This window comes from Oratosquilla oratoria, chromosome 21 (genome assembly GCF_046742065.1).
Source record: "Oratosquilla oratoria isolate Oo_2021 chromosome 21, ASM4674206v1, whole genome shotgun sequence".
Lineage (NCBI taxonomy): Eukaryota > Metazoa > Arthropoda > Malacostraca > Stomatopoda > Squillidae > Oratosquilla > Oratosquilla oratoria.
This window is the reverse complement of record NC_134797.1, coordinates 19,922,125-19,947,500: the sequence shown is the minus strand read 5'-3', so window position 1 is coordinate 19,947,500 and position 25,376 is coordinate 19,922,125. Positions and strand designations below refer to the sequence as shown.

The window sequence follows — 25,376 nt, the reverse complement described above, 5'->3', positions numbered from 1 at the left end:
AGGAGAGGAACAGAGGGAGTAATTAGTGAGGAACAGTGTGAGTTTAGGACAGGTAGAGGTTGCATAGATCAGATTTTTAAGTTAAGACAGATATGTGAGAAAGCTATAGGAAAAGGTAAGGATGTTTTTTGGGCCTTTATGGATCTGGAAAAGGCTTATGACAGGGTAGACAGGAAGGCACTGTGGGAGGTATTGCAGATATACGGGATAGGAGGAAAGCTTCTGGGAGCTGTCAAGAGTTTTTACGAGAGTAGTAAAGCATGTGCCAGGATTAGAAATGGAGAAAGTGAATGGTTCGAGGTAAAGGTCAGACTTCGTCAAGGATGTGTTATGTCGCCCTGGCTGTTCAACTTATACATGGATGGGGTGGTGCGAGAGGTAAATGCAAGGGTGGTAGGTCAGGGATTGGAGATGGTTAAAGAAAATGGAGAAAAGTGGGAGGTGAGCCAGCTGTTGTTTGCAGACAACACTGTGCTTGTAGTAGGATCAGAGGAGGGATTGAGGAAGTTAGTGACAGAGTTTGGAAGTGTGTGTGAAAGAAGAAAGTTGAAGATAACTGTGGGTAAATGTAAGGTGATGAGATGTACAAGGGGTGAAAGTGGCAGCAGACTGGAAGTGAGCATTAAGGGAGAGCGACTGGAGGAAGTGGATAGTTTTAGATACTTGGGTGCAAATGTGGCAGGAAAGGGAGGAGTGGAGGTGGAGTTAGAATGTAGATTGAGAGAAGCGAGTAAATGCCTTGGTGAATTAAAAAGTGTAATGAGAAATAGACATTTGGGAATGGATGCTAAGAGGAGACTGTATGAAGGAGTGATTGTGTTAACAGCACTGTATGGGCCAGAAACATGGAACATAAGAGAGGAAGAGAGAAGGAGTTTGAATGTGTCTGAGAAGTATGATAGGGGTTACTAGGCTGGATAGAGTGAGAAATGAGGTGAGGAGGAGAATGGGGGTGGAAAGGGAGTTGGGAGATAGGGTTGATGAAAGAGTATTAGGATAGTTTGGACACATGGTAAGAATGAGTGAAGAAAGACTAGTAAAAGAGGTGTGGAAGGAGTGAACATGAGGGGGCAACCTAGGATGAGATGGATGGGGTGAAAGGGGCTTTGGGAAAGAGGAGAATGTCTGTTGAGGAAGGAAGAGATAGGACAGAAGACAGGGGTGAATGGAGAATGATTGTATATGGATGATGATGTGATGCATGAGGTGGAATGGTTGGGGGGATGGGGGTGAGGAAGTATGTGTGAAAAATTTGATGCAGCCCGAAGGGATTTCTCCCCGTCTTCTCCTTTTCTGCATGGGAGGATGGAGGGGGGGGGGGGGTTCGCCGATTTAATGAAGTGGCCTTGCTGTGGATGTGCTGTGGTTTGCAACACTGCTTCTGACCCAGGGCAGTGGACAAGATGCAGGGATGACCTGTCATCCAGGAGGTGCCAAGATAAGAGGGAGGGTGGAGGGGAGCGAAGTGTATTAGGGATGAAATGGGTGGGAATGGTTTTTTATGCCTTTGTTTTTTGACTACCTCCCTTGTAAGGGGGAAAAGCCTTTGGTATGTGTATGTATGTAGTATTAAGGACCTTGTATTGGAATATTCATCATTGATGTTGTATTTCTTTTATTACAGGTTCTTCATGTAAAAGGCTTCACTCAAAATTTAATGGATAAATTCACAGTGACCTGGAAATAAGTCTTTTGCCACAGAAATAAACAAATTATCCTGGAGACAAGCTTTGAAAGTAATGGGAATTTCTTAGTAATTTTTCAAAAAGGATCTGTTGTATGAGATTATTTTTCTGTATTGTGTGCAGTTGTGTAGTTTTATAGTGAGGATCCTTTCTACAAGATTATTTTTCTTTACAGAGTGCAGTTGCATAATTGATATTTGTTCTAGAGTAGAATCATCAGCTTTGTGTGAAATTACTTATAAAACAACCTTTAGATGATGATTCTACCTTCCATAGTGTTTTTTAATGAGATGATATAATAAAATCTCACCAGGGCTATATTTACACCAAATGTTTCAGTCATATCAAGTCATAAGAAATGTTTGACTTGATTTTTTTTTTTTTTTTTTTTTCCCATATATCAATGTTGCTCATGGGTGTATTCCTGCATGAAACCAGTGTATTATAGGGGTGGAAAGGGAGCTGGGAGATAGGGTGGATGAAAGAGTATTGGGATGGTTTGGACACATGGAAAGAATGAGTGAAGAAAGATTAGTAAAAGAGGTGTGGAAGGCAGAGGTAGAAGGAGTGAACATGAGGGGGTGACCAAGGATGAGTTGAATGGATAGGGTAAAAAGGGCATTGGAAAAGAGTGGATTGTCTGTTGAGGAAGGATGGGAGAAGACAGAAGATAGGGGTGAATGAAGAATGGTTGTGTATGGATGATGCTGTGATGCATGAAAGGAAGTGGGTGGGGGATAGGGGGTGAGGGACTATGTGTGAAAAATAATTTGACGCAGCCCGAAGGGATTTCTCCCCATCTTCTCTTTTTCTGCATGAGAGGACAGGGAGGGGGGATTGCCAATTTAATGAAGCAGCCTTGCTGTGGATGTGCTGTGCCTTGCAACTCTGCTCTTGACCCAGGGCAGTGGACAAGATGCAGGGATGACCCGTCGTCCAGGAGCCAAAATAAGAGGGAGTGAGGTGGGGTAAATGGGAGTGGGGATGGAATGAAAGAAAGTGGATGTTATACCATTGTTTTTTGGCTACCTCCTTTGTAAGGCGGAAAAAGCCTTTGATATATGTATGTATCAATGTTGCTCACACTGATTGATTCAAAATGAGCCAATCAGTACTTAGTACATGGGCTAGGAGTATAGACACATGTTCTCTCCCTGAATTAGCTGTTTTGTCATGGATTTGCAACACAAGCATAAGAGAACCCAAATATGGACACATGAATTTAAACCAAAAGACTTATTGAAACTTAAGTAATTTATTCCCTGACATAAACCATCCAAAAAAATTAAATAGTTTAATTTGGATGGCAAATTAAAATTAAAAAAAACTAGTGGAGTTGACTGGATCATCAGTAAGGATGCTAAATGCTTACTGGCATGCAGTTGCAGTTGAATGGCCACTTTTATGAGGCAAGTGTATGTTATTACTGTAGTCTCTCTCTCAAAGGTTAATGTGTGTGGAGGGCAATGATAGATAATTCCATAAATATGAAGACATCAGTATTCCTGCTGGTTAATGATTACAACAAAAAATTCTAAATTACCTCTTAAAATTTAGCATACTGGTATAGGAGGGACATGGTGATAGTTTGTATTTCTTCCTATTCTGCCCAGTAATAAAACTGACCAAAGAGAGTGGATCTCAACAACTTTATGTGAATAGATTTCTGCCTTTGAATCCTGATGTCACTGTTATTAGCAGGTGACAAGTTATTTCACCATGAATCAATCAATTATTCATTACCTTGAGTTTCACATAGTGGAAAATGTGTAGCACCACAGTGGCTGGCAATGAAGGGAGTTGCTGAGATGATGAGAGCAGGTAGAGCACCTGAGTTGGATGAGTGTCATGCAGAATGTTTAAAAAAAAAAAAAGGAGGTACAGTGATGGTGGACTGGCTGGTGAGGTTATTTAATGTTTGTTTAAGAGAGGGTGGCTGGGAGGCTGGAAGAGTGCCTGTATGGCTCTACTTTGCAAGGGGAAAGGGGACAAGTGTGAGTATGGTAGTTTCAGAGGGATCAGTCTGTTAAGTGTAGTTGGAAGGGCTTGTGGAAGGGTTTTGATTGAGTTGATTGGGAGAAGAACAGGGAGTAATTGGTGAGGAACAGTAGGCGTTTAGGACAGGTAGATGTTGCATGGATCAGATTTTTGTGGTGAGACAGATATGTGAGAAGGGTTTAGGAGAGGGTAGGGATTTTTTTGGGGCCTCTGGATTTAGAGAAGATTTGTGACAGGGTGGATGGGGGGATGCTGTGGGAGGTGTTGCAGATGTATGGGATGAGAGGAGGGCTGTTAAGAGCAGTCAAGAGTTTTGCAAGAGTGGTGGAGCTTGTGTTATTCATAGAATCAGAAATGGAGAGAGTGGGTGGTTTGGGGTGGGGGTGGGACTTCACCAGGAATGTGTTGTGTTGCCTTGGCTGTTCAATCTAAGCATGGGTGGGGTGGGGTGAGAAGTGGATGCAGGGGTGGTGAGTCAGGGATTGGAGGTGGTTGAAGGAAGTGGAGGGAGGTGGGAGATGGGCCAGTCATTGTTTGCTGGTGACACTGCACTTGTGGCATGATCAAAGGAGGGATTGGGGGGTTTAGTGACAGAGTTTGGTGATGGGGGTGAAAGAAGCAAGTTGAAGATAAATGTGGGTAGGAGTAAGGTGATGAGATGTGCAAGGGGAAGAAGTAGCAGCAGACTGGAGGTGAGTGTTGAGGGAGGGAGACTGGAGGAGGTGGTTAGTTTTGGATACTTGGGTACAAATGTGGCAGGAGGGGAGTAAGTGTGGGGAGGTAGAATGTAGATTGAAAGAAGTGAGTAAATGCTTTGGGGGATTGAAAAGTGTAATGAGAAATAGACATCTGGGAGTGGATGCTAAGAGGAGATTGTATGAAGGGGTGATTGTGCTGACAGCACTGTGTGGGGTAGAGGCATGGAACCTGGGAGAGTTAGGGAGGAGGAGTTTGAATATGCTTGAGATGGGGTGCCTGAGAGGTTGTGATGGGGGTTGCTGGGCTGGATGGAGTGGGGGGCAGGGGGGTTGATGAAAGAGTATTGGGATGGTTTGGACACATGGAAAGAATGAGTGAAGAAAAATTAGTAAAAGAGGTGTGGAGGGAGTGAACATGAAGGGGTGACCAGGAATGAGATGGATGGATGGGTTAAGGGGGGCCTTGGGGAAGAGGGGAATGACTGTTGAGGAAGGACAGGCGAAAATGGAATATGGGGGTGAATGGAGAATGGTTGTGCATGGATGATGCTGTGATGCATGAAGGGGAGTGGGTGGTGGATGGAGGGTGAGTATGTGTGAAGAAATAATTTGATGCAACCCAAGGGAACTTCTCCCTGTCTTCTCTTTTTCTGCATAAGGGGATGGAGAGGGGGGGACCACCAATTTGATGAGGTGGCCTTACTGTGAATGTGCTGTGTCTTGCAACACTGCCTCTGACCCAGGGCAGTGGGCAAGATGCAGGGATGACCTGTCATCCAGGAGGAGCCAAGATAAGAGGGAGCGGGGGGTGAATGAGAGTGGAGTATTGGGGATGGAATGGGTGGGAATGGATTTTATACCTTTGTTTTTTGGCTACCTCCCTTATAAGGGGGAAAAAGCCTTTGGTATATGTATGTATGTACTTCCACTTATGTGGAAGATAGCCAAATGTTTATTTGTAAAAATTATATAAGAAATAACTTCTGATTTATTCTAATAAGTGAAGGTAGATCATGCTAAAGATATCTGGCATCCATATATGCTATAAAAATTTAGTGCATCACTTACTTTTTTTTATCTATTTTTTACCAACAAATTATTTGTTTCCAATTTTGAGTTGGTAAAGTTACAGTATATAAAAATGTCAAAGAAAAAAGTAGTGCTGTCTGGGAAACACAAAAGCCACAATTAGTGCCAGTGCCTAATGGATGTCATTGGGAAGAAATAGCAAGAGTATTTTTTTTTTATAAAGGCAGTGTTCCAAATTGTATTGGGAATATTGATGGAAAGCATTGTCAACTGAAATGCTCAGGTAGAGCAGGTTCACTTTTCCATAATTGTAAAGGGTAACTGCAATATACTTATGGCTGTTGCTGATCCTGTTGATTCATGTGTTTTTATGTGTCAGTCAATCAATCTGTTGCCCCTGGTCTTTCTTACAGAAGACCTGCAGTCTCCAAGAACCAACAACAGCCACTGGGTGGGACCATAAGTCAATTGGTGAAAAAATATTATGTTATTGTCTGGAGATTGTTAATTTGGGACATAGTAGTATGAGGTCTTCTGTGTCTTCTGTCTAGTGGTTGCATCTGGGGCAGATTGAATCTGTGCCTAGGCCTACTCTGTGTTGGTACTGTTTTAATGCTGGATGGTGTCCTGAGTGCAGGTGTGCCAGTGTGGTTCTTGTCATAAATGGAAGCATTTTCTCTGTGGGACTTATGTCTGGGGGTTGTTGTTGGAATATCAAGTTTGGTAGTCTTTTTTGAAAGGCTTGTATTTACCTAGTTGTAATATACGGGAGGGGAGCTATGCTCGTGGTGACCCGTCTTTGTATCTCTCTGCATCAAGTTTTTTCTTAAAATCTTGTATAGTGTTTGCACATATTGTTTTGTTGTCTAATTTGTTCCATGTATTAATCGCTCGGTGTGGGAAACTGTTCCTTTTCAAGTTTTTTCTATAACTATCTTTTTTCAGTTTTTTCCGTGTCCTCTTGTTTTACCGTTGTCCCACACTAACAGGTCATTCCTGTCTAAAACTTCCATTCCTTTCATTATTCTGTAGATAGTCAGCAAATCTCCTCTTTCTCTTCTTTGTTCCAGAGTTGGTAGGTTCATTTTGGATAATCTTTGCTCATGTTAGTTCGGCGAGAGTCGGTGCTAGTTTGGTTGTCGCTCTTTGTAATCTTTCTAGTTTCTTAATATTGTTTTTGGTACAGGGTGTCCAAAGTGATGCTGCATACTCAAGTTTTGGTCTTGTTAGTGTAGTTAGTATTTTCTTTATCATTTCTTCATCCATATAAGTAAATGCCACTTTGTATAGTTATCTGGGTGTTTTGTGTGGTATTATTATTATTATTACATACATATACCAAGGCTTTTTCCCCCTTACAAGGGAGGTAGCCAAAAAGGAAAAGGCATAAAACCATTCCCCACCCATTCCATCCCTGAATACACTCCACACCCCTCCACCCTCCCTCTTATCTTAGCACCTCATGGATGATGGGTCATCCCTGCACCTTGTCCACTGCCCTGGGTCAGAAGCAGTGTTGCAAGACACAGCACATCCACAGCAAGGCTGCTTCATTAAATTGGCGACCCCCCTCTCCATCCCCCCATGCATAAAAAGAGAAGACGGGGAGAAATCCCTTCGGGCTGCGTCAAATTTTGCTCACACATACTACCTCACCCCCCATCCCCCTGCCCATTCCACCTCATGCATTGAATCAATATACATGAAGTGCAGATAAAGAAAAGAACACATAGTTTGAAATAACAATTACAAATGCCGAGAATAACACAAAGCATGTAAGCTTATATCCATTGTGGTAGTTTATCATAGATGTTTGAGAATGTAGATTGAGAGAAGCAAATAAATAAGAAATAGACATTTGGGAATGGATGCTAAGAGGAGACTTATGAAGGGAGATTGTGCTGACAGCACTGTATGGAGCAGAAACATGGAGCATAAAAAAGGAAGAGTTTAAATGTGTTTGAGATGAAATGTCTGAGAAGTATAGTAGGGGTGACTGTTTTTAGCTACATCTGTGGTGAATTAACAGTTGTATCACAAAAGCGTCATTTTACACCACTGATAAAAAAGTGTTGTGAGCATTATTTTAGGTGTAAAGTGGGTGATCAGAATAGAAATTGGGTCCTTTGTGTATGTTGTGTAACCCGTGTCAGACTTTTTGCTGTGAGCGAATAGAGACAGAAATCCCCCCAATGAAGGAAATAACTGTAACACAGAAGGAAATTAGTGACCAAATAAAAAACCTTGATGTCTGAAAATCGCATGATCCGGATGGAATTGCAAATTGGATACTGAAAGAATGCAGAGGAGTTAAAGAGTAAAATATACAATTTAATCAAATGCTCACTCAAAGAAGGAAATGACCAGTCTCCCTAACAAGCACAGTAGCAAAAATATGTGAAAAAGTGATCAAACGAAGATGGGTTAAACATCTGGAAGAAAAAATTATACTGAATCCAAATAAATTTGGATTTAGACAAGGAAGATCATTTACAACAAACCTGATCTGCTTCTATTCGAGACTGATAGAAATAATACAAGAGAGGGATGGATGGGCAGACTGTGCCTATCTAGACCTACATAAAGCATTTGATAAGGTACCACACAAGAGATTTATAAGAAAAATAGAATCAGTAGGTGGCATCAGAGGTAGATTATTGGAATAGATGGAAGACTTCCTGACTGGGAGAAAAATGAGGGTAGTAATTAGAGACAAATACTTGAAATGGGAAGAAATGATAAGTGGTATCCCACAAGGGTCGGTGCTGGCTCCAATCATGTTTGCCTTATATATAAACAACATGGATGAAGGAGTGGAGTGTTATATGAATTTCTTCGCAGATGACACAAAAATACTAAAGAAAGTAAGAACAGAGAAGGATTGTGAATCATTACAATCAGACCTGGACAAAATCTGGAAATGGACTCAAAAATGGGAAGTGAATTTCAATATCAAGAAATGTAGTATAATGGAGTTTGGAAAAAGTAAAAACAGAAATGTAGTATAATGGAGTTTGGAAAAAGTAAAAACAGAAATTAAAAAAGTTAACTCAGAAAGAGACCTTGAAATAATAATCAGCAAAGACATGACACCGGACAAACATATCAACAAAATAGTCAGAGAAACCCTCAACCTATTAAGGTCAATGAAAGTGGCATGTGACTATTTGGATGAAGAAATTATAAAAAAAAAATATTAGTTACATTAAGACCAAAATTGGAATACGCAGCAACACTATGGACACCCAGTACTAAAAAGAATATAAAGAAATTAGAAAGAATACAGAAAGCAACAACAAAGTTGGCACCAGCTCTTTCCAAATTAACATATGAACAAAGATTATCCAAATTGGAACTACCAACACTGGAGCAGAGAAGAGAAAGAGGTTATCTACTGACTATAGAATCATGAGAGGAATGGAAATCCTTGATAGAAAGGATTTACTAAAGTGACAATGGTAAAACAAGAGGACACAAAAAGAAACTAAAAAAGGATAACTATAGAAGAGATCTGAAAAAAAAAGATAGCTTTCCACACAGTGCCGGATATCTGGAATAATCTAGATAAAGAAACAGTGTGTGAAAACACAATTAAAGATTTTAAAAACTTGATGCTGAAAGATACAAAGACGGGTCACCACGAGCATAGCTCCCTTCCCAAACATGTAAACAAAATAGTTGGAGAATGCTACAACTTAATAAGATCAATGAAAGTGGCCTTTGACTACATGGACAAGGAAATGGTGAAGAGATTCCTAGTTACACTGATAAGACCAAAATTAGAGTATGCAGCATCACTATGGACACCCAGTACAAAAAAAAAAAAAAGAAAGAAAAAAAAAACATAAAGAAACTAGAAAGAATTCAAAGAGCACTAACAAAGATGGCACTAACACTCAGGATGTTGACATATGAACAAAGATTGGACAAACTAAACTTATTAACTCTGGAGCAAAGAAGAGAAAGAGGCAATTTGATATCCATCTATAGAATTATGAAAGGGATGGAAATTCTTGACAGGGATGATCTACGTAAATGGGAGAGAAGAAATACAAGGGGACACAAGAAGAAACTTAAGAAGGACAATTACAGAAGAGATCTGAAAAGGAATAGCATTCCATAGAGTAATAGGTACATGGAAAAAATTTAAAGAGAAAACAGTGAGTGCTAAAACTATACACGACTTTATGAAAGAACTGGATGTGGAAAGATACAACTGTGGGTCCCTACGAGCATAGCTCTTCTCCTGTAAAATACAACTAGATAGATATGCCATTCCTATGATTTGGAGTGAACCCAAGAATCACACTTCAGATTATTTCTGCACGACCAAAATAAGTGATATGACATAAAAATCCAAGCACACTGTAAAATATCCTGATTTACAATCTACCATAAGATCAATAAGTATTTTACAGTCAAGATTTACATGTACCAGATCCTTCAAAGCAAATTACACTGGTCTGCAGAAAAAAACTTATTTTTTTGTCCCAAAACTAAAGTAGGTGAACATATTATGTTTTCAGAATTTATCTTTCAGGTATGATTTCCTGTGATATCATAGTTTAATTTTATAATAACTCTGTGTCCTTAACATATCAGGAAAACCATGCCTGATAGATAAATTCTGGAAACATAATTTTGCATAAAAATACCTTTTAGTTTTGTGACAAAAAACAAATTTAATTTTGTTGACCAGTATAATGATTGTTGCCATAATTTTCACTCAGCAGAAAACACGGCCCCACAGTGGCTGATGTTGGTCCTCAGGTCCTGCTACAGATCACACTGTGTTGTATTAGTTTGGGACTATGCCAATGTCACCAGCTGAAATTAATGGAAGAAGGTAAGCAATTAGCAGCTTTCTCTATATGAAAATGTGTAAGAAATTTAGGTGAACTTGATAGTGGAAGATCTTTGCCCAATATGGAGGCCAAATGTCTATTTCTCAGGGTTGCACCTCCTGTTTTTAAAATGAGCAACTCCACTGTTCATCTTGTAAGACCACCATAAACTGGTACCAATCATTGGACCCTTCAAACATCACTGGAGACAAGTATTGAAATACCTAAAGAAATACTTAAAAGTATATGTATATTTCACAGCTTCATTCAACATGAAAACAATTTGAACTACTGTACTCTTTTTGTAATGGTTTTTGATACAACTAATTTCCATTGTTCAAACATGAACCTGGCACCAACAAGAAGTATTAGGCCAACAGAAGAATCCATGACAATTCATGACATTCTGGAGGAATATTTTGTATCCCTGGGTGGGGCTGTCAAGTGGCAAGATAGAATGATCTACAGTGTATCTATTAGTAAATAAAACTTTTGTCTCATCTGAATATATCAAGAGGGCTTTTCTTACCTTTTATGAGTCAGTTTCAAGTTCTTGCAGCTTTGCCCCATCCTATCCCCATCATAAGAAGAGGGCAGAAAGATCTCAAAATGAGATTAGAATACAGGAAAGAGAACCAACTGCTACCTCACCACCTCCAAGTGGTGTCCCTCAGTAACACTAAGAGTGAGGAAACAACCGAGACTGACAGTATGTTCAGTCACTGTCTCACAAAAACTAAATAATATCTTAATTTTTCCAACCAATAACCAAGTCCTCTAGTTATGTAATGCCCACATTTTTCATATATTTTTTTTTCTAATTTGTCTGTGTGCTTTGTCTCTGTCCACCTTTCAGTGCCCATAATAACTCCTCTTTACTCCCCCACTCTCATTGATGCCCAACATTTAACACCCCAACTACCACCTTATAACTAAAAATGCATCTGAACCCTTATGACATGACTTCAAATTATCCTTTTTTCTATGTTCAAAAATCTTGCACTTTCACTATGCTACAAACCCTTGTGCCATGGGTTCTCCACCCATTCTAGATGTTCAAACTAATCTAAAATCATGACTGGGCAAGGGTTGGAGTCAGAATCATATCTTGTAATAGGAGATGGTCAGGGCTCGGAGTCACTGGGCTGGGTCATGTAGCCAAGTGGGAAGGCATCATAAGAACATAAGAAATAAAGGAGACTGCAAAAGACCATAAGGCCTACACTAGGCAGCTCCGTATCCATCACCACCTGTCGTCCCCATCCATAAAGTTGTCTAATCGTTTTTTAAAACAACTGATAGTTTCAGCGCTTACTACGTGGTTACTAAGTTTATTCCATTCATCGACCACCCTATTTGTAAACCAATTCTTGCCTATTTCCTTCTTAAATCTAAATTTGTCCAGTTTATACCCATTACTGCGAGTCCTGCCCTGTTGTTTTATTATGATGACCTTGTTTGCATCACCCTTGTTATAGCCTTTGATCCACTTGAACACTTCTATTAGATCACCCCGCACTCTGCGTCTTTCCAGAGAGTGTAAGTTTAGGTGCCTAAGCCTCTCTTCGTAAGGCAAATTTCCGAGTCCTTGTATCATTTTGGTCATTCTTCTCTGTACTGATTATAGTGAATTTATGTCCATTTTGTAGGACGGAGACCAAAACTGTACCGCATAGTCAAGGATGGGTCTAACTATCGCTAGATAGAGTTTAATAATTACCTCTGCACTTCTATTTGTTACCGTCCTAGCAATGAAGCCTAATGCTCTGTTTGCTTTATTTCTGGCGCTAATGCACTGCTTCCTGGTTTTAAGGTCCGGACTCACCAGAACTCCCAAGTCCCTCTCGCACTCAGATTTTTCTAAAAACGTGTCATCTAAGTTGTATCTATTTTCGGGGTTGTGTAGCCCTACGTTTAACACGCTACACTTAGAGATATTGAAGTTCATTTGCCATTTCACCGACCATGTTAACAGTTTATTAAGATCATCCTGCAGAATCTGGGCGTCTTCTCCCGACCTAATTAGGCGTCCTATTTTAGTCTCGTCCGCAAACTTACTAACATCACTATTTAACCCATCGTCTAAGTCGTTTATAGACATAATGAACAATAAGGGACCCAAAACCGAGCCCTGGGGGACCCCGCTAGTAACATTGCCCCACCTAGATTTTATTCCATTTATGGTGACCCGCTGTTTTCTGTTACTAATCCAAGCTCTAATCCATTCTAACACTTTTCCTCCTATGCCATGGGCTTTGATTTTATTTAGTAGTCTCTGGTGTGGCACTTTGTCGAACGCTTTGCTAAAGTCAAGGTAAATAACATCGTAATTTTCATTGTTGTCTGACGCCTTATATACCATGCTGGACTCCCATCTCAACAGGTTGGTACCATCTTTTTCTCCCCCCCCCCCTTCTCCTGGAATATCATCCATTTGCATATACTAAGATACTTAAGTAGAAATATAGAACTGAATATTATGTCATTACCTCACTGGACTCCTGTCTTAACAGGTGGTAAGTCAATTAAAGTGTCCATGCATCCAGAATCTAACATAAAACAAGATGTACACAAACAGGGGAATAGATGAACTATAAAGAGATAAAATTATTTAAGTTATCATGGAGACAGTGTGGCCTTAAGCTGCCCTCCATTTTGTCTGGATAGTGAACTAATATTAGTGGGTTTAAGTCATATTAATATTGATATTTATAGTGTGGTGTATAAATTTCCTGTGTAAAGTGATTTTTCATATATATGTATGATATATATCAGGTTAATGGAACAGCGATGGAATTAGTTTGAAGTAAGCTAACCCAAATGCCTCTACTGTACAAAGTTAGTTGTTTTTTATCTCACTTGGCCATATGCCACCAAATCATCAATTTTCAGTTACCAGTGTTTTTCTTTTCTTATCATTTGTAATATATATATACATGTATAGTTACATGTATGAATATAAGAGATGTTCCTAAGAATAACATTGAAGAAAAAATAAAGTCGCAGAAGTCAGTAAGTGGAAAAAAAAATTAGTGTGACTTAATTAAATTTCTCATGCTAACACCCCTGGTGCTACAGTGCATGATGGTAATCTTTAGAAACCCTTAGTCACAACCCATGCAGTAATCCATTGGTCTGCATGTCAACACACAAAAGAGTGATACTTGCAAAGCATAAAATTGCTCCAGTTCTGCCCCCTTTTTTTTTTTTTTTTCAAACCAATGGTGTACATTTCAAGGAAGTCAAAAAGTTCATCTGCCTTATCAGCATAATAAAACCAGAACACAATGTAGATGATAAAATTCTCTCCCTAATCCACCTCACATCTGCATCTTTTGGCTGTCTATGCTCTAGGGTATTTAGTAATGGAAATTTAAGAACTGAAATCAAAACATCCATCTACAGAGCTGGATACATCAGGGCTACACAACCCTGAAAATAGATACAGCTTAGATAACACGCTTTTAGAGAAAACTAAGTGCGAGAGAGACTTGGGAATTCTAGTGAGTATAGACCTTAAAACCAGGAAACAGTGCATTAGCGCCAGGAATAAAGCTAACAGAGCATTAGGTTTCATTGCTAGGACAGTAATGAATAGAATAGAATGATTCAAGGGTTGTCTGGCATCGTGACAGCAAAGATCATTGATGCCGATGTCATCTAAAGAAAGTCAGTAATAACAATGAATAAAAAAAGGGTAATTTAAAACATCTTATTAAAGTAATAATTAAAAAACAGAACTTGTTCACAACTTTTGAAGAAGGCCAGCTTTTTCGATGAATTTAAAAATGCCACTAGCATTATACACAACTTCCCCTCCAAGGATCTTGGCAAGGATGTATCTGCTATCCCCATCAAGAGCCTCGGAGAGGTATTGGTGTCTACAATCCTCGAGACTGGGGCATTCAACCGGCAAATGTCGCACAGTCAGGGGGATCAAACATTCTTCACAATTTGGCTGATAATTTCCATCCATCAAATATTTGTGAGTGAGACGAGTATGTCCAATCCTGAGTCTGCATAGTGCTGTTTCCCATCTCCTTGGCATTCTACCATATTCTCAAGGAGATTTCACACTTGTAATCTCCTTCATCTTATTAGGATTAACCAGGTTCCAACATTCCTGCCAGGCACTGCGAGTGAAAGTTTTAATTTCTGGAAAGTAATCGCTGAATAACAGTGGGTATCTCCTTGGAAATAGCTCTGTTGCTGCATGTTTGGCTAATTTATCAGTCTCTTCATTTCCATTCACTCCAACATGTGCAGGGACCCAGCAAAACTTTACTTCGGTACCTCGCCTCTCTATGATATGAATCCACTGTAAGATTTTTAAAATCGGATGATTCGTAGCCTAGAGTTATAAGTACAGAGTGTCTCCAACGCGCTTTTGGAGTCACAGAAAAAGGTAAAGCTACCAGTATCCAGAGTTGCCACTTTCTCAACAGCAGCTAGAATAGCATACAGCTCAGCTGTAAAGATAGAGGCTGAAATAGAAAGAGCCCCTCTGCATAAAAAGTTGCTACTATAGACTCCAAACCCAATGCCAGCATCAGATTTGGAGCCATCAGTAAAGATATAAGTAGTATCACTATGCTCTACAACATGGTTCATAAAAATTGAACGGGCTTCAACCTCTGTCGTGTCTTTCTTAAAACCATTGAAATATTTACAAAAAGTCACTTCCGGTAGCTTCCAGGGAGGAGTTATTGATGGTTTGAAAGGTAATACCTCATGCATATTTCTATCTATGTTTATTAAAATCTGCTTTGCCCGAAAACCACATGGTTGAGGAGATTTCGGGTGAGCTTCATAAAAGTTAAAATAGGTTTCCTTAGTTACTGTTTTAAAAGTTATAGATTCAGGGAGCCTCTGTAGAGTGTACCAATATCTTAGTAAGAAAGACTGGCGATAAATATCCAGGGGTAATTTGGCCGCATCTACCAAAAGATTTGAAATAGGCGAAGTTTTAAATGCATCATTAGCTAGGCGGATGCTTGTATGGTGTATCGAATCAAGCGTTTTGAGCTGGTTTGGAGAGGCTGAAGAATAGATCTCACAACTATATGAGATTTTTTAAAATATAAGTGTGGGGAAAGAGCATGAATGAATGTTGCATAGTGCGCATGGATGGTTAGTATGGACATGACATGATTTGTGACATGTGATTGATGCGTGATTCGGAGAGGAAGCAAGGGGTATGTGTGGGGGGACACCAGGGGGGGTCCCGGCATCGCTTGCCATACCCCAGATAGCAGTAGAGTAAGCCTAGACACAGTGTTGAACACACGTGTAAAATCCTCATATTCGTTTGTCAGAATAAAGTGAAGAAAGTGACACTCCTGCCTTTCCCTGACCCGGACAATTGTAGAGGTGATCTTCCATTTGCTCGTGACACCATGATCACGACTCACATGCAATAGAAAAGGTGAGTTCATTACAGAGGTCCGTAACATAAGTGCCTTATACAACTTCAGTGATGTTTTTCTATCTGCACCCCAGGAAGTATGAGCCAATACTTTTAGAATGTTCATTGCATTACTGCATTTATTCTTCAGGTATTTCAAATGGGCAGTCCATGTCAGTCAATCTTTGGTTGAATATTAAACCCAAGAAACGGGTCTCTTGAACACAAGGGATTTGTTGTCCTTTAATAATATCAGGGTCTGGATGTATTCCTCTGATTCTACAAAAGTGCACAAGGACAGTTTTGCTCATAGAGAACTTAAAACCATTCATCTCTGCCCATTCAATAATCTTATCGATTGTCAGTTGGATTTTCCTTTCCACCATAACCATTCTTGCTCCAGAAAAAGATATGGACAGGTCATCCACAAAGAGTGTGTGTAGGATATCATGAGGAATGACAGACGATATTCCATTAATAGCCAAAGCAAATAATGTGACGCTCAAAACACTCCCCTGTGGCACACCTTCTTCTTGGCATTTTCTGTCTGAGTATGTATTACCCACCTTAACTTGAAAGATTCGTCGAGCCAGGAAAGCTTGAATAAATAAAGGCAGTTCACCTCTCAATCCTGCTCTATGAATGGCTTTCAGGATTCCATGCCTCCATGTAGTCATTTGCCTTTTCCATGTCAAAGAATACTGACGTGGTGATGTTTTGCAACATATGCTTCACATATCGATGACTCAAGATGGATTAATGCATCTGTTGTCGAGTGCATTCTTCTAAAGCCACATTGATTTGGAGAAAAAAAATGTTTCTTCTCCAAATACCATACCAACCTTGTGTTAACCATCTTTTCCATGATTTTACAAAGGCAAGAGGTCAGTGCAATAGGATAGTAACTTGCTGCTGAAAATTTATATTTTCCAGGTTTTAAAAAAGCTAAGATAATTGAGTTCCCTTATTGTCAGGTAAGTAGTGTCAAGCCAAAATCTATTAATAATACTTAAAACTAATTTCTTTGTATGAATAGAAGCATGTTTCACCATTACATAGGGAATCTCATCAGGCCCTGGAGTCTTATTACATAATGACAAGGCTGAATCAAATTCCTTTTCGCTAAATGGTTGGTTATAAGACTCAGTTTTATTGGTGGAGAAATCTAGAGTCTTTTGATCTTCTGAGTTGATACTGATATCTAGGTGAGACTTGTAATTTACTAGATATATTTGCAAAATGATTGGCTAAAGAATTACTCATGTCTACAGGACTGGTTAAAATTTGCCCGATTACATTTAATACTGGGGATGGATTTGGAGCTAACTTCCCCACAATTTTCCTGAGCTTTCTCCATACAGGACCATGTATCATTTATTGAGGATACATGTCCATGAAGCACATTTGGCAGCCTTTACTGCACGTCAAAATTGTGCCCTACATTTCTTATAAAAAAAAAATAGATTTTCCTTGGTGTGGTGTCTACAACATCTGGTAAAAGATTTTCTTGTTAATCTATGTAACACCTGGAGTTTATTGGACCACCAAGGAACTGGTCAACGTCAAAATAAACCTGTAGACTTGGGGATGGATTTGGTGCCGGCAGATTCTGTTCAACAGCTCAATTGCATTATCCACTGTTTGGAAGTTGTCAGCATCTCTCTCTATATCGCTCTGCTCCTGAAATTTTTCCCAGTCGGCTTTTTCCAAGATCCACCTTGATTATCTATATGTAAGAAGATCAAAACCGGTATCAATTACAATAGGTGCATGGTCACTGGTATGCCAATCATCCAGCGTTCTCCAACTGAAATCAGTTAGACAATTCGAGCTGGCTATAGAGATATCAATACATGATAATGTTCCAGTTTGTATATGGAAGTGAGTAGGCCCTCCTGTGTTGGGTAATCCAATGTCCTCATTTTCTATGAGGGATGCTATTATACTGCCTTTGGCGTTTGCTACTACATCACCCCCATAAAGGGGTGTCTGCCATTTGTATCACCAAGTATGAGGAAAGACTGCGGAAGCTGTTGGAAAAGATTTTTCATATCTTCATATATCAACTGGTCACTGGGAGGTACATAAATAGAACATACTGTGTACCTTCTTCTCCCAAGATCTACTCGCACTACAACTGCTTGTAATGGGGTTTGCAAATGAACAGTTATTTGAGGAACGTCATGGCGAACATATAGAACACTTCCACCATGACTTCCTTCTTGAGGATTATATGGGGTTCTATAACTGAAGTGCTCTCTGGGACAGGGAGTATTTTGGGTTTAATTTGCTCTCCTGTAAGCAAACTATTGTAGGTGATATATCACATATTAGTATTTAAAATTCCTCATATTTCGCCCGTAGACCCTGACAATTCCATTGTAGTAATGATATGAAATTTAGTTTTTGTTTTTGGAAGACTCTTTGTGTGGTCTTCCCATTGGCACTGCTTATTTTGTAGGTGGGACTACTTCTAACTGCTGTACTGTTTGATAGAGTTGGTCTTGAAACACTGGGTTTATCACCAGCATTCATTCCTTTTTTCGTATGTTTCTTTGATGGATGGAGATGTTCCTCATATATTATAAGTTTTGGTGGTACCATTTTTTTTTTTTTTTGTGATTCAGAGTTGGTTACTATATCAGAATTCCATGAGGAAAGGACTTCATATTTATTTGAGGTGCTTATTTTGGTGTTTTTTGGTTTGGGAGAAAGTGGTGGAGGTCTCTTCTCATGTTTACGGTTATTTGATGTACTAGTATTATTGACTTCCATGTCTAATGTTTGAGGTAGTTTTTGATCCTGACTGATCTCCCCGAGATCAGGTAACGATGATGCCTGAGATGGGGAAGGCAAGGATGGAGGAGTGGGGGATGAAGGTCTCTCATCATTAATTGAAGATCCATTCTTCTTTGGGGCTATCTTGTCCTCCTTGGAGGGTTGTGCTCTAGCCTCAACAGGATAAGCACTTAACCCAGATGGCTGGGCCACTACCACAGGGGTTGATGCAAGACGGCTCATGGGGAAATGTTCTACTCGAGATGATTATTGACCATACAATGACAGTGGATACAGGAGAACACTAGGTGTAGAAATGAAGAAGAACCATCGAGACTAGACCTAATAATCACATCTGAACCTAGAATGATGGAATAGATTGAATATAACTGGAACTAAATGAGGAAAAATACATGAAAAGAAATGAACAATATAAAAAAGGAAGAATGATGTATGAAAAAAAAAAACTTTGATAAAATAAGAGAATTCTTTTAAAAAGAAAACTGGGAAGGAATATTCAAAGAAAAAACAACAGTGGAAGAGAAATGGAATATTTTGACAAAAAATTAGAAAAAAGGAGTGGAAAAGTATGTCGCAAGACAAAAACAAGAAAAAGAATATGTAAAGTGCTGGTACAACAAAAATTGTAGGGAGTTAAAAGACAAAAGAGAAAGCTTGGACCAAATGGAAGAAAGACAAAAGACCTGAAAAATGGAAAATATATACTTGTTATAGAAATGAATATGTACAAGTGTGCAGAGAGTAAAAGAGAAAATATGAAAAAGATGTCATAGAAAAATGTAAAGATTAACCAAAATTATTTTACTGATTTGTAAACAAACTGAAAAACAAACAAGATTTGGAGAAATTAAGACAAGGAGTTGAATATACAGAGGAAATAGAAATGGCGGAAATTATGAACAAGCATTTTAAATTAGTGTTTACACGGGAGAACATACAACCTGAAGAGATCGAATGGAAAGAGAAAGTCCCCCTATGAAAGAAATAGAAGTAACAAAGAATGAAATAATGAAACACTTGAGTAATATTGATGTCAGAAAATTGCATGGACCAGATGAAATAGCAAACTGGATTTTGAAAGAATGCAGGAATGAACTACCACACACAAAATACATAGCATAATAAACAGTTCCTTGAAAGAAGGAAAAGTTCCAGAAGATTGGAAAAAAGCAAATATAATACCTATATATAAAGGGGGAAATAAAGAAGACCCTACCAACTACAGACCAGTCTCTCTAACAAGTACAATAGCAAAAATTTGTGAAAATTGTCAAAAGTAGATGGGTAAAATATTTAGAAAAAAACGTGCTAAATCCAAGGCAATTTGGATTCAGACAGGGATGATCATGGGTCACCAATTTAATGTTTCTATTCAAGGCTAATAAATATAATACAAGAAAGAGATGGATGGGCTGATTGTGCATTTCTAGACCTAAAAAAAGCTTTTGACAAAGTACCACATAAGAAGTTGCTTAAGAAATTAGAAACCGAAGGAGGAATACAGGGCAAACTGCTTAAATGGATGGAAGACTTTTTGTAAGAAAAATGAGAGTAGTGATAAGAGACAAACACTCAAATTAGGATGAAGTAATAAGTGGTGTTCCACAAGGAACAGTTTTGGCCCCAATAATGTTTGCTATATATATTAATGACATGGATGAAGAAATTGAAAGTTATATGAGTTTCTTTGCAGATGATGCAAAACTATTAAAAAAAAGTGAACACGGAAGAAGATTGTGAATCACTACAGAGTGATCTAAATAAAGTCTGGGAATGGAGTAGGAAGTGGGAGATGGAGTTCAATACTAAAAAGTGTAGTATAATGGAATTTGGAAAAAGCAAAAACAGAATAACAGGATCATATAAATTGGGAGAAGAAAGAATGAAAAAAAAAAGTTGAAAATGAGAAGGACCTGGGAATCATTGTTATGAATAATATGTCACCTGAGAAACAAATAAGATTTTTGGTGAAACTTATAATTCAATAAGAACAATCAAAGTTGCATTTACATACCTGGATGAAGAAATGGTGAAGAAAATACTAATCACTCTGATAAGACCAACGAACCTTTATCCGCGGATTTGTTCGGAACGGCAAAATCCCGGATTTGGGTTCGGATTCGGACCGACGTCAAAAAAGATTCGGACTTCCGGGTTTGGAACGTGTTTTTTTTCGCGAATCCGAACCTCCGTATCCCGAGAAAAAGTCGAAAAAACGGAGACGACCAAACATTGGTTTTCAACTTTTCCGCGGCATACAGATGTGGTGACGCCTATGTTTCTGTAACAACTAGAGACGCCTTTGACCATTAGCATTGTTTTTTACTTTATCGCTTCTTTCTACTTCCATTTCAGTATGGGCGTGTAAGTGTGTGTGTGTGTCTCAAATGACCACTGCTCGAAATGTGCTCGATATGCAAGCCTGTGTGACTGTGTGTAGTAATGCGAAACAAAGACTAGTAGTACTGCCTGGACTGCCCTTCTTTGAACTTGGAAGTATACTCGTGGTGTTTAACTCGTTGCTTTATCTGTACAACACAGACTCGTCATGTTGTGACCACAGCTAGCTGCCAGCCAATCAGAACGCTTGTTAGTGACGCGCAGCCACCGCGCATGCGCCGGTGACTGCAGCAGCCAATCAGAGGGCTTGTTTAGTGTTTACAAATCTGCACAGTCTGCAGACTTTCTTGTCACCGCGTCCCGTAAGTTACGATTTAGTTAAAGTGCTACAATAATCAGACATTCTTCAACCGTTGCACTGACAACACTCTGGAGAGGACACCCAAGGAGGCTAGACTACTCTACTCACATCACACTCACCGCTGACAATGGATAAGTACGTGACATCCACACCGAGGTCGAGAAACCCAAGTGCTCAGTCTGATACACCAAGGTCCACGAACCCAAGCGGCCTCGCTGAGAGTGAATCTGACGCCAGCGATATCCAACTGCCAGAGTTTTCGAGTCCGGAGCTGATGCCTGGCACAAGTCGAGCCGAGGACATGGACATTGCAGACACCGAGGCCGAGCAAGCCGAGAGAGGTCACGGTTCCAGGAGGGAAAGGGACCTCTACAGAGACTGGGACATTCTCAAGCCCTTCTTCAAGTGTGGTGTCGGCAGGGACGCCGGGTTTGCCCTCTGCGCCAAGAAAAATTGCACTGCGAGGCTGAAGCTTCAGAATGACACCAACAGCAACTTAAAGAAGCATTATGCCACCAAGCACCCTTTAGATAGTCCTACCTTAAAAGCAGCCTTAGATGGCAGCAGCAAACGTGGCCGCTCTGCTTCTGGTGGTGGTCGGGATGCCAAAAGCCTCAGGCAGGGCTGTATTGAGGAGGCTATGGCTGAGAGGTTTGACCAGCAGAAGCCCCTTGACCTGTTTTATGAGGTAAGTTTTACTTTTAAAAGTTCTACTGTTTTAGTATTAAAATAATTTAATAAATTAATTAACTTTAATAAGTAAAAATAATTTATAACAAAAATTTAACTTCAAATATTCACACATCTTTTTTATGTTTCAGTGGATTATCCGCGACATGCTGCCCACCATAACAACAGAGTCAGAGGCGCTCAGGGCCTTCCTCAACTACCTGAACCCTCAGTTCAAGCTGCCGTCCAGGAAAAAGCTTGGTGACGACATCAAGCATATGAGCGCCAGGGCCAAAAATGAGCTCACCTAGATCATGTCCAAGCAGGACTACCCGGCCACCACTGCCGACAGCTGGTCGAGCCACAACCGGGCCTTCATAGGCTCCACAGTCTCGTGGTTGGACAAGGCCACTCTGGAGAGGACGACTGCAGTCTTGGGCATGAAGGAGGTGAAGGAGAGCCAGACAGCCGAGTACTTGGCGAGGTCCTTGAGCAAGCTGCATGAGGACTTCAGCATCAGCAGCAAGATTCTCTGCACGACCACAGACAATGGCACAAACTATGTAAGTGCATTTGTCAACTTTGCACAAGAGGACGTCGTCATACAACCTGGTGAGGACAAGCTTGACGAAGAGCTGGCTGACGAGCCTCAGGTCATATCTATGGAGGAGGCCCTGGACCAGGCTGACGAAGCCGAGGTTAGCCTGCCTAAACACCAGAGGTGTGGTACACACACTCTGAACCTCCTGGCGTCTGAGGATGTTTCCAAAGTGAGTATAATAATTTTATCTTTTTAAATTTAATAAATTAATAATTTATAAATATTAAATAATTTATTGTTCTTTTGGTAAAAACTAAAAAGATTTAAATTATTATTATTTTTTAATTTGTGAATTGTAATAAGATATTAATAAATATTCTTTTTTCAGGTCCCACAATGGAACCATGGTGGCAGGAACATCTTCAGAAGGTCGGCTGTCAAGGCACAGTCTTTGTGGAATGCCCAGGGCCGCCGAACTGTCGCAACCAACGAGATAAAGGATGCTATCGGCAAAAAACTTAAAGTCCCTGGCGCGACGAGGTGGAACTCCAGCTATGACAGCTATAAGATGCTTTCTGGCCTGCTACAGGACCTGGACACCCGTAAAAAAATCAATGATCTCTGTACCAGCATACGCCCCAACCCGATCCCCGCCTTTGTTGACGAGGACATCGAGGTCATCGCCGAGTACGTCAAAGTTATGGCCCCAGTTGCCAATGCTTTGGACAAAATGCAGTCAGACCAGCATGCCTACATGGGGAACTTCCTTCCCAACTTGATGGTGCTCCAGAGGGACTTGAACCTGCTTAGAGACGACAACAGCATCAAGCATGCCAAGCCCCTCGTCACCTACCTCCTGGGGACACAGGAGCACCATGGCAGAGACAAAAAGGGCTTCACTGAAAGGTAGATATTTTTAATATTTTAATATAATATAATAATATATAATTATATAAATAATAAAATATAATATTTCATAGTAATTGAAATGAAAAAAAAAATAGTAATCATTAATCAATAATTAAATTAACTCATATCTAAATCTTTTCAGGTTTCAACACATGTTTGAGGACCAGGAGAAGCTCCTTGCGACTGCCTCCCACCCCAGGTTCCGGCTAAAGATGGTCAAGTACATATGCAGGACAAATCCTGACTTGTACAACCTGGTGAGGGACAAGATGGTGTCGGACCTTGTGGCCCAAATCAGGTCCAAGGAGGGGGGTGTGGCCTCCGCCTCCAGCCAGCCCACCTCCAGGCCACAGTCTGTGGCCAGCCACATCAGTGAGCACGACGAGTTTGCCTTCCTTCTTGAGGACGAGGAGGAGCCTGTGGTGGTGGCCAACCTGGAGGAGGAGGTCGGCAAGGAAGTAGACACTTAGGGCGCCATTCTCGGCACAAGCATCATGAAGATCTCCCCGGCAAACTTCCCCAAGGAGCACTGGCAGAACTGCGTGAACGACTCTTCAGCTACGGCTTGGACATTTTGAGGCCAAAACGAGCCTCTCTGACCAATCTGAACTTTGAGAACCTGACCTTCATGAAGGGAAACTTGAAGTTGGTTAAGCAAGCCGACAAGTTAGAGTGAATCTGTGAAGAGTAAAGAGTGAAGACTGAAGTGTTGTGAATTTTTGTTTTAAATGTTTTTACTGTTTTATTTTGTGAACTTTTGTTTTTACTTTTTACTGTCTTGTATTAGTAATTTGTGTTTCTAGTAATAATTTGTTTAATAAATAATGTAGATATCTTAAAAAACACTTTTTTTAAACGGAAAGCTTTAAATTTATATTCGGATATTCGGAATGAGTAAAATTTAGGTTTGGAAATGTTCGGAAGGTATCGGAATTAAGGTTCGCTTTACTATCTTTTAAAGATTCGGAGGTTCGCGGACAAATGTTCGGAATAAATGTTTGCACCGAAATTTTGAAAATCGGGTTCGCTATTCGGAGGTTCGGAACCCAAAACCGGCGAAGATTCGGGTTCGGATTCGGAACCCAGAAAAAGTTTCGCGCGCCCACCTCTGTTCATTTCTATAACAAGTATATATTTTCCATTTTTCAGGTCTGTCTTTTTTCCATTTGTTCCAAGCTTTGTCTCTTTTGTCTTTTAACTCCCTACAACTTTTGTTGTACCAGCACTTTACATATTCTTTTTCTTGTTTTTGTCTTGGGACATACTTTTCCACTCCTTTTTTTTTTTTTATAAATTTTTGTCAAAATATTCCATTTCTCTTCCACTGTTGTTTCTTCTTTGTATATTCCTTCCCATTTTTCTTTTTGAAAGAATTATCTTATTTTATCAAAGTTTGTTTTTTTATACATCATTCTTCCTTTTCTACATTGTTCATTTCTTTTCATGTATTTTTCTTCATTTAGTTCCAGTTCAATCAATATATGGTCACTTTTACTTATTGGTGTTTCATATTCAATCTTTTCTACTATTCTAGGTTCAGATGTGATTATTAGGTCTAGTCTCGATAGTTCTTCATTTCTATACCTAGTGTTCTCCTGTATCCATTGCGTTATTGTATGGTCAGTAATCATCTCGAGTAGAACATTTCCCCATGAGCCGTCTCCACCCTTTACTGTCATCTCTTCCCAGCAAACTTCTTTGCAATTAAAGTCGCCCATCATAACTATTCTTCCTCCATCTTCCATTATCTTGTTTAGTGTTATTCTTGTGTCCTCTAACATACTTTTATGTTCACTCTTCCCACGTAGTTTAGCACAAACTTTCTGCTCTTCTTATCTCTGTCTTCTATTTCTATCATAATCATCTCTACTGTATTCTTTCCATATGTGACACACCTCACATTTATATCCTTAGTCAGGAACATAACTCCACCCCCTTGTTTTATCTCTCTGTTTCTAATCCAATAATTATATGCATTGTGTCCTATGCTGTTGGGTGGTAGTGGACCTTTTAATTTTGTCTCAACAATTCCCATTATGTCCGGATCTTTTTCCTTCAGATACTCGTTCAGCTCATTCAATCCTGTAATTAATCCATCT

General features: G+C 39.8%; 3 protein-coding genes across 3 annotated transcripts in view; all 3 read left to right on the top strand.

Moving 5' to 3' along the window:
* LOC143036738 (lysosomal alpha-glucosidase-like) overlaps positions 1 to 10,768 on the top strand; it is a 79,536-nt gene extending 68,768 nt beyond the window's left edge. Inside the window, exon 22 of the mRNA XM_076204425.1 lies at positions 1,625 to 10,768. Coding sequence (XP_076060540.1) covers positions 1,625 to 1,687 — 63 coding nt within the window. The 3' untranslated portion in view covers positions 1,688 to 10,768. The remainder of the gene's footprint in view (positions 1 to 1,624) is intronic.
* On the top strand, positions 1,726 to 22,138 carry LOC143036743 (uncharacterized). Its single transcript, XM_076204430.1, has 3 exons — positions 1,726 to 1,736; positions 20,999 to 21,846; positions 21,980 to 22,138. The coding sequence occupies exons 2-3, from the start codon at positions 21,286 to 21,288 to the stop codon at positions 22,136 to 22,138; spliced, it is 720 nt and encodes a 239-aa protein (XP_076060545.1). The 5' UTR covers positions 1,726 to 1,736; positions 20,999 to 21,285.
* A 3-nt stretch (positions 22,139 to 22,141) lies between these two features.
* Positions 22,142 to 24,107, top strand: LOC143036740 (uncharacterized). The gene is made up of 3 exons (XM_076204427.1): positions 22,142 to 22,597; positions 22,757 to 23,274; positions 23,420 to 24,107. Exons 1-3 carry the CDS (start codon positions 22,142 to 22,144, stop codon positions 23,745 to 23,747), a joined length of 1,302 nt encoding a protein of 433 aa, XP_076060542.1. The 3' UTR covers positions 23,748 to 24,107.
* The last annotated feature ends 1,269 nt before the right edge of the window (positions 24,108 to 25,376 follow it).

Bases quoted from the DNA above. Each gene is read 5' to 3' on its own strand.
- LOC143036740 (XM_076204427.1), top strand. From the start codon at position 22,142: ATGTCCAAGCAGGACTACCCGGCCACCACTGCCGACAGCTGGTCGAGC. The intron at 22,598-22,756 runs GTGAGTATAATA...TTCTTTTTTCAG, and splicing joins CGTCTGAGGATGTTTCCAAA to GTCCCACAATGGAACCATGG. The intron at 23,275-23,419 runs GTAGATATTTTT...AAATCTTTTCAG, and splicing joins AAAAAGGGCTTCACTGAAAG to GTTTCAACACATGTTTGAGG.
- LOC143036743 (XM_076204430.1), top strand. From the start codon at position 21,286: ATGGATAAGTACGTGACATCCACACCGAGGTCGAGAAACCCAAGTGCT. The intron at 21,847-21,979 runs GTAAGTTTTACT...TTTATGTTTCAG, and splicing joins CCCTTGACCTGTTTTATGAG to TGGATTATCCGCGACATGCT.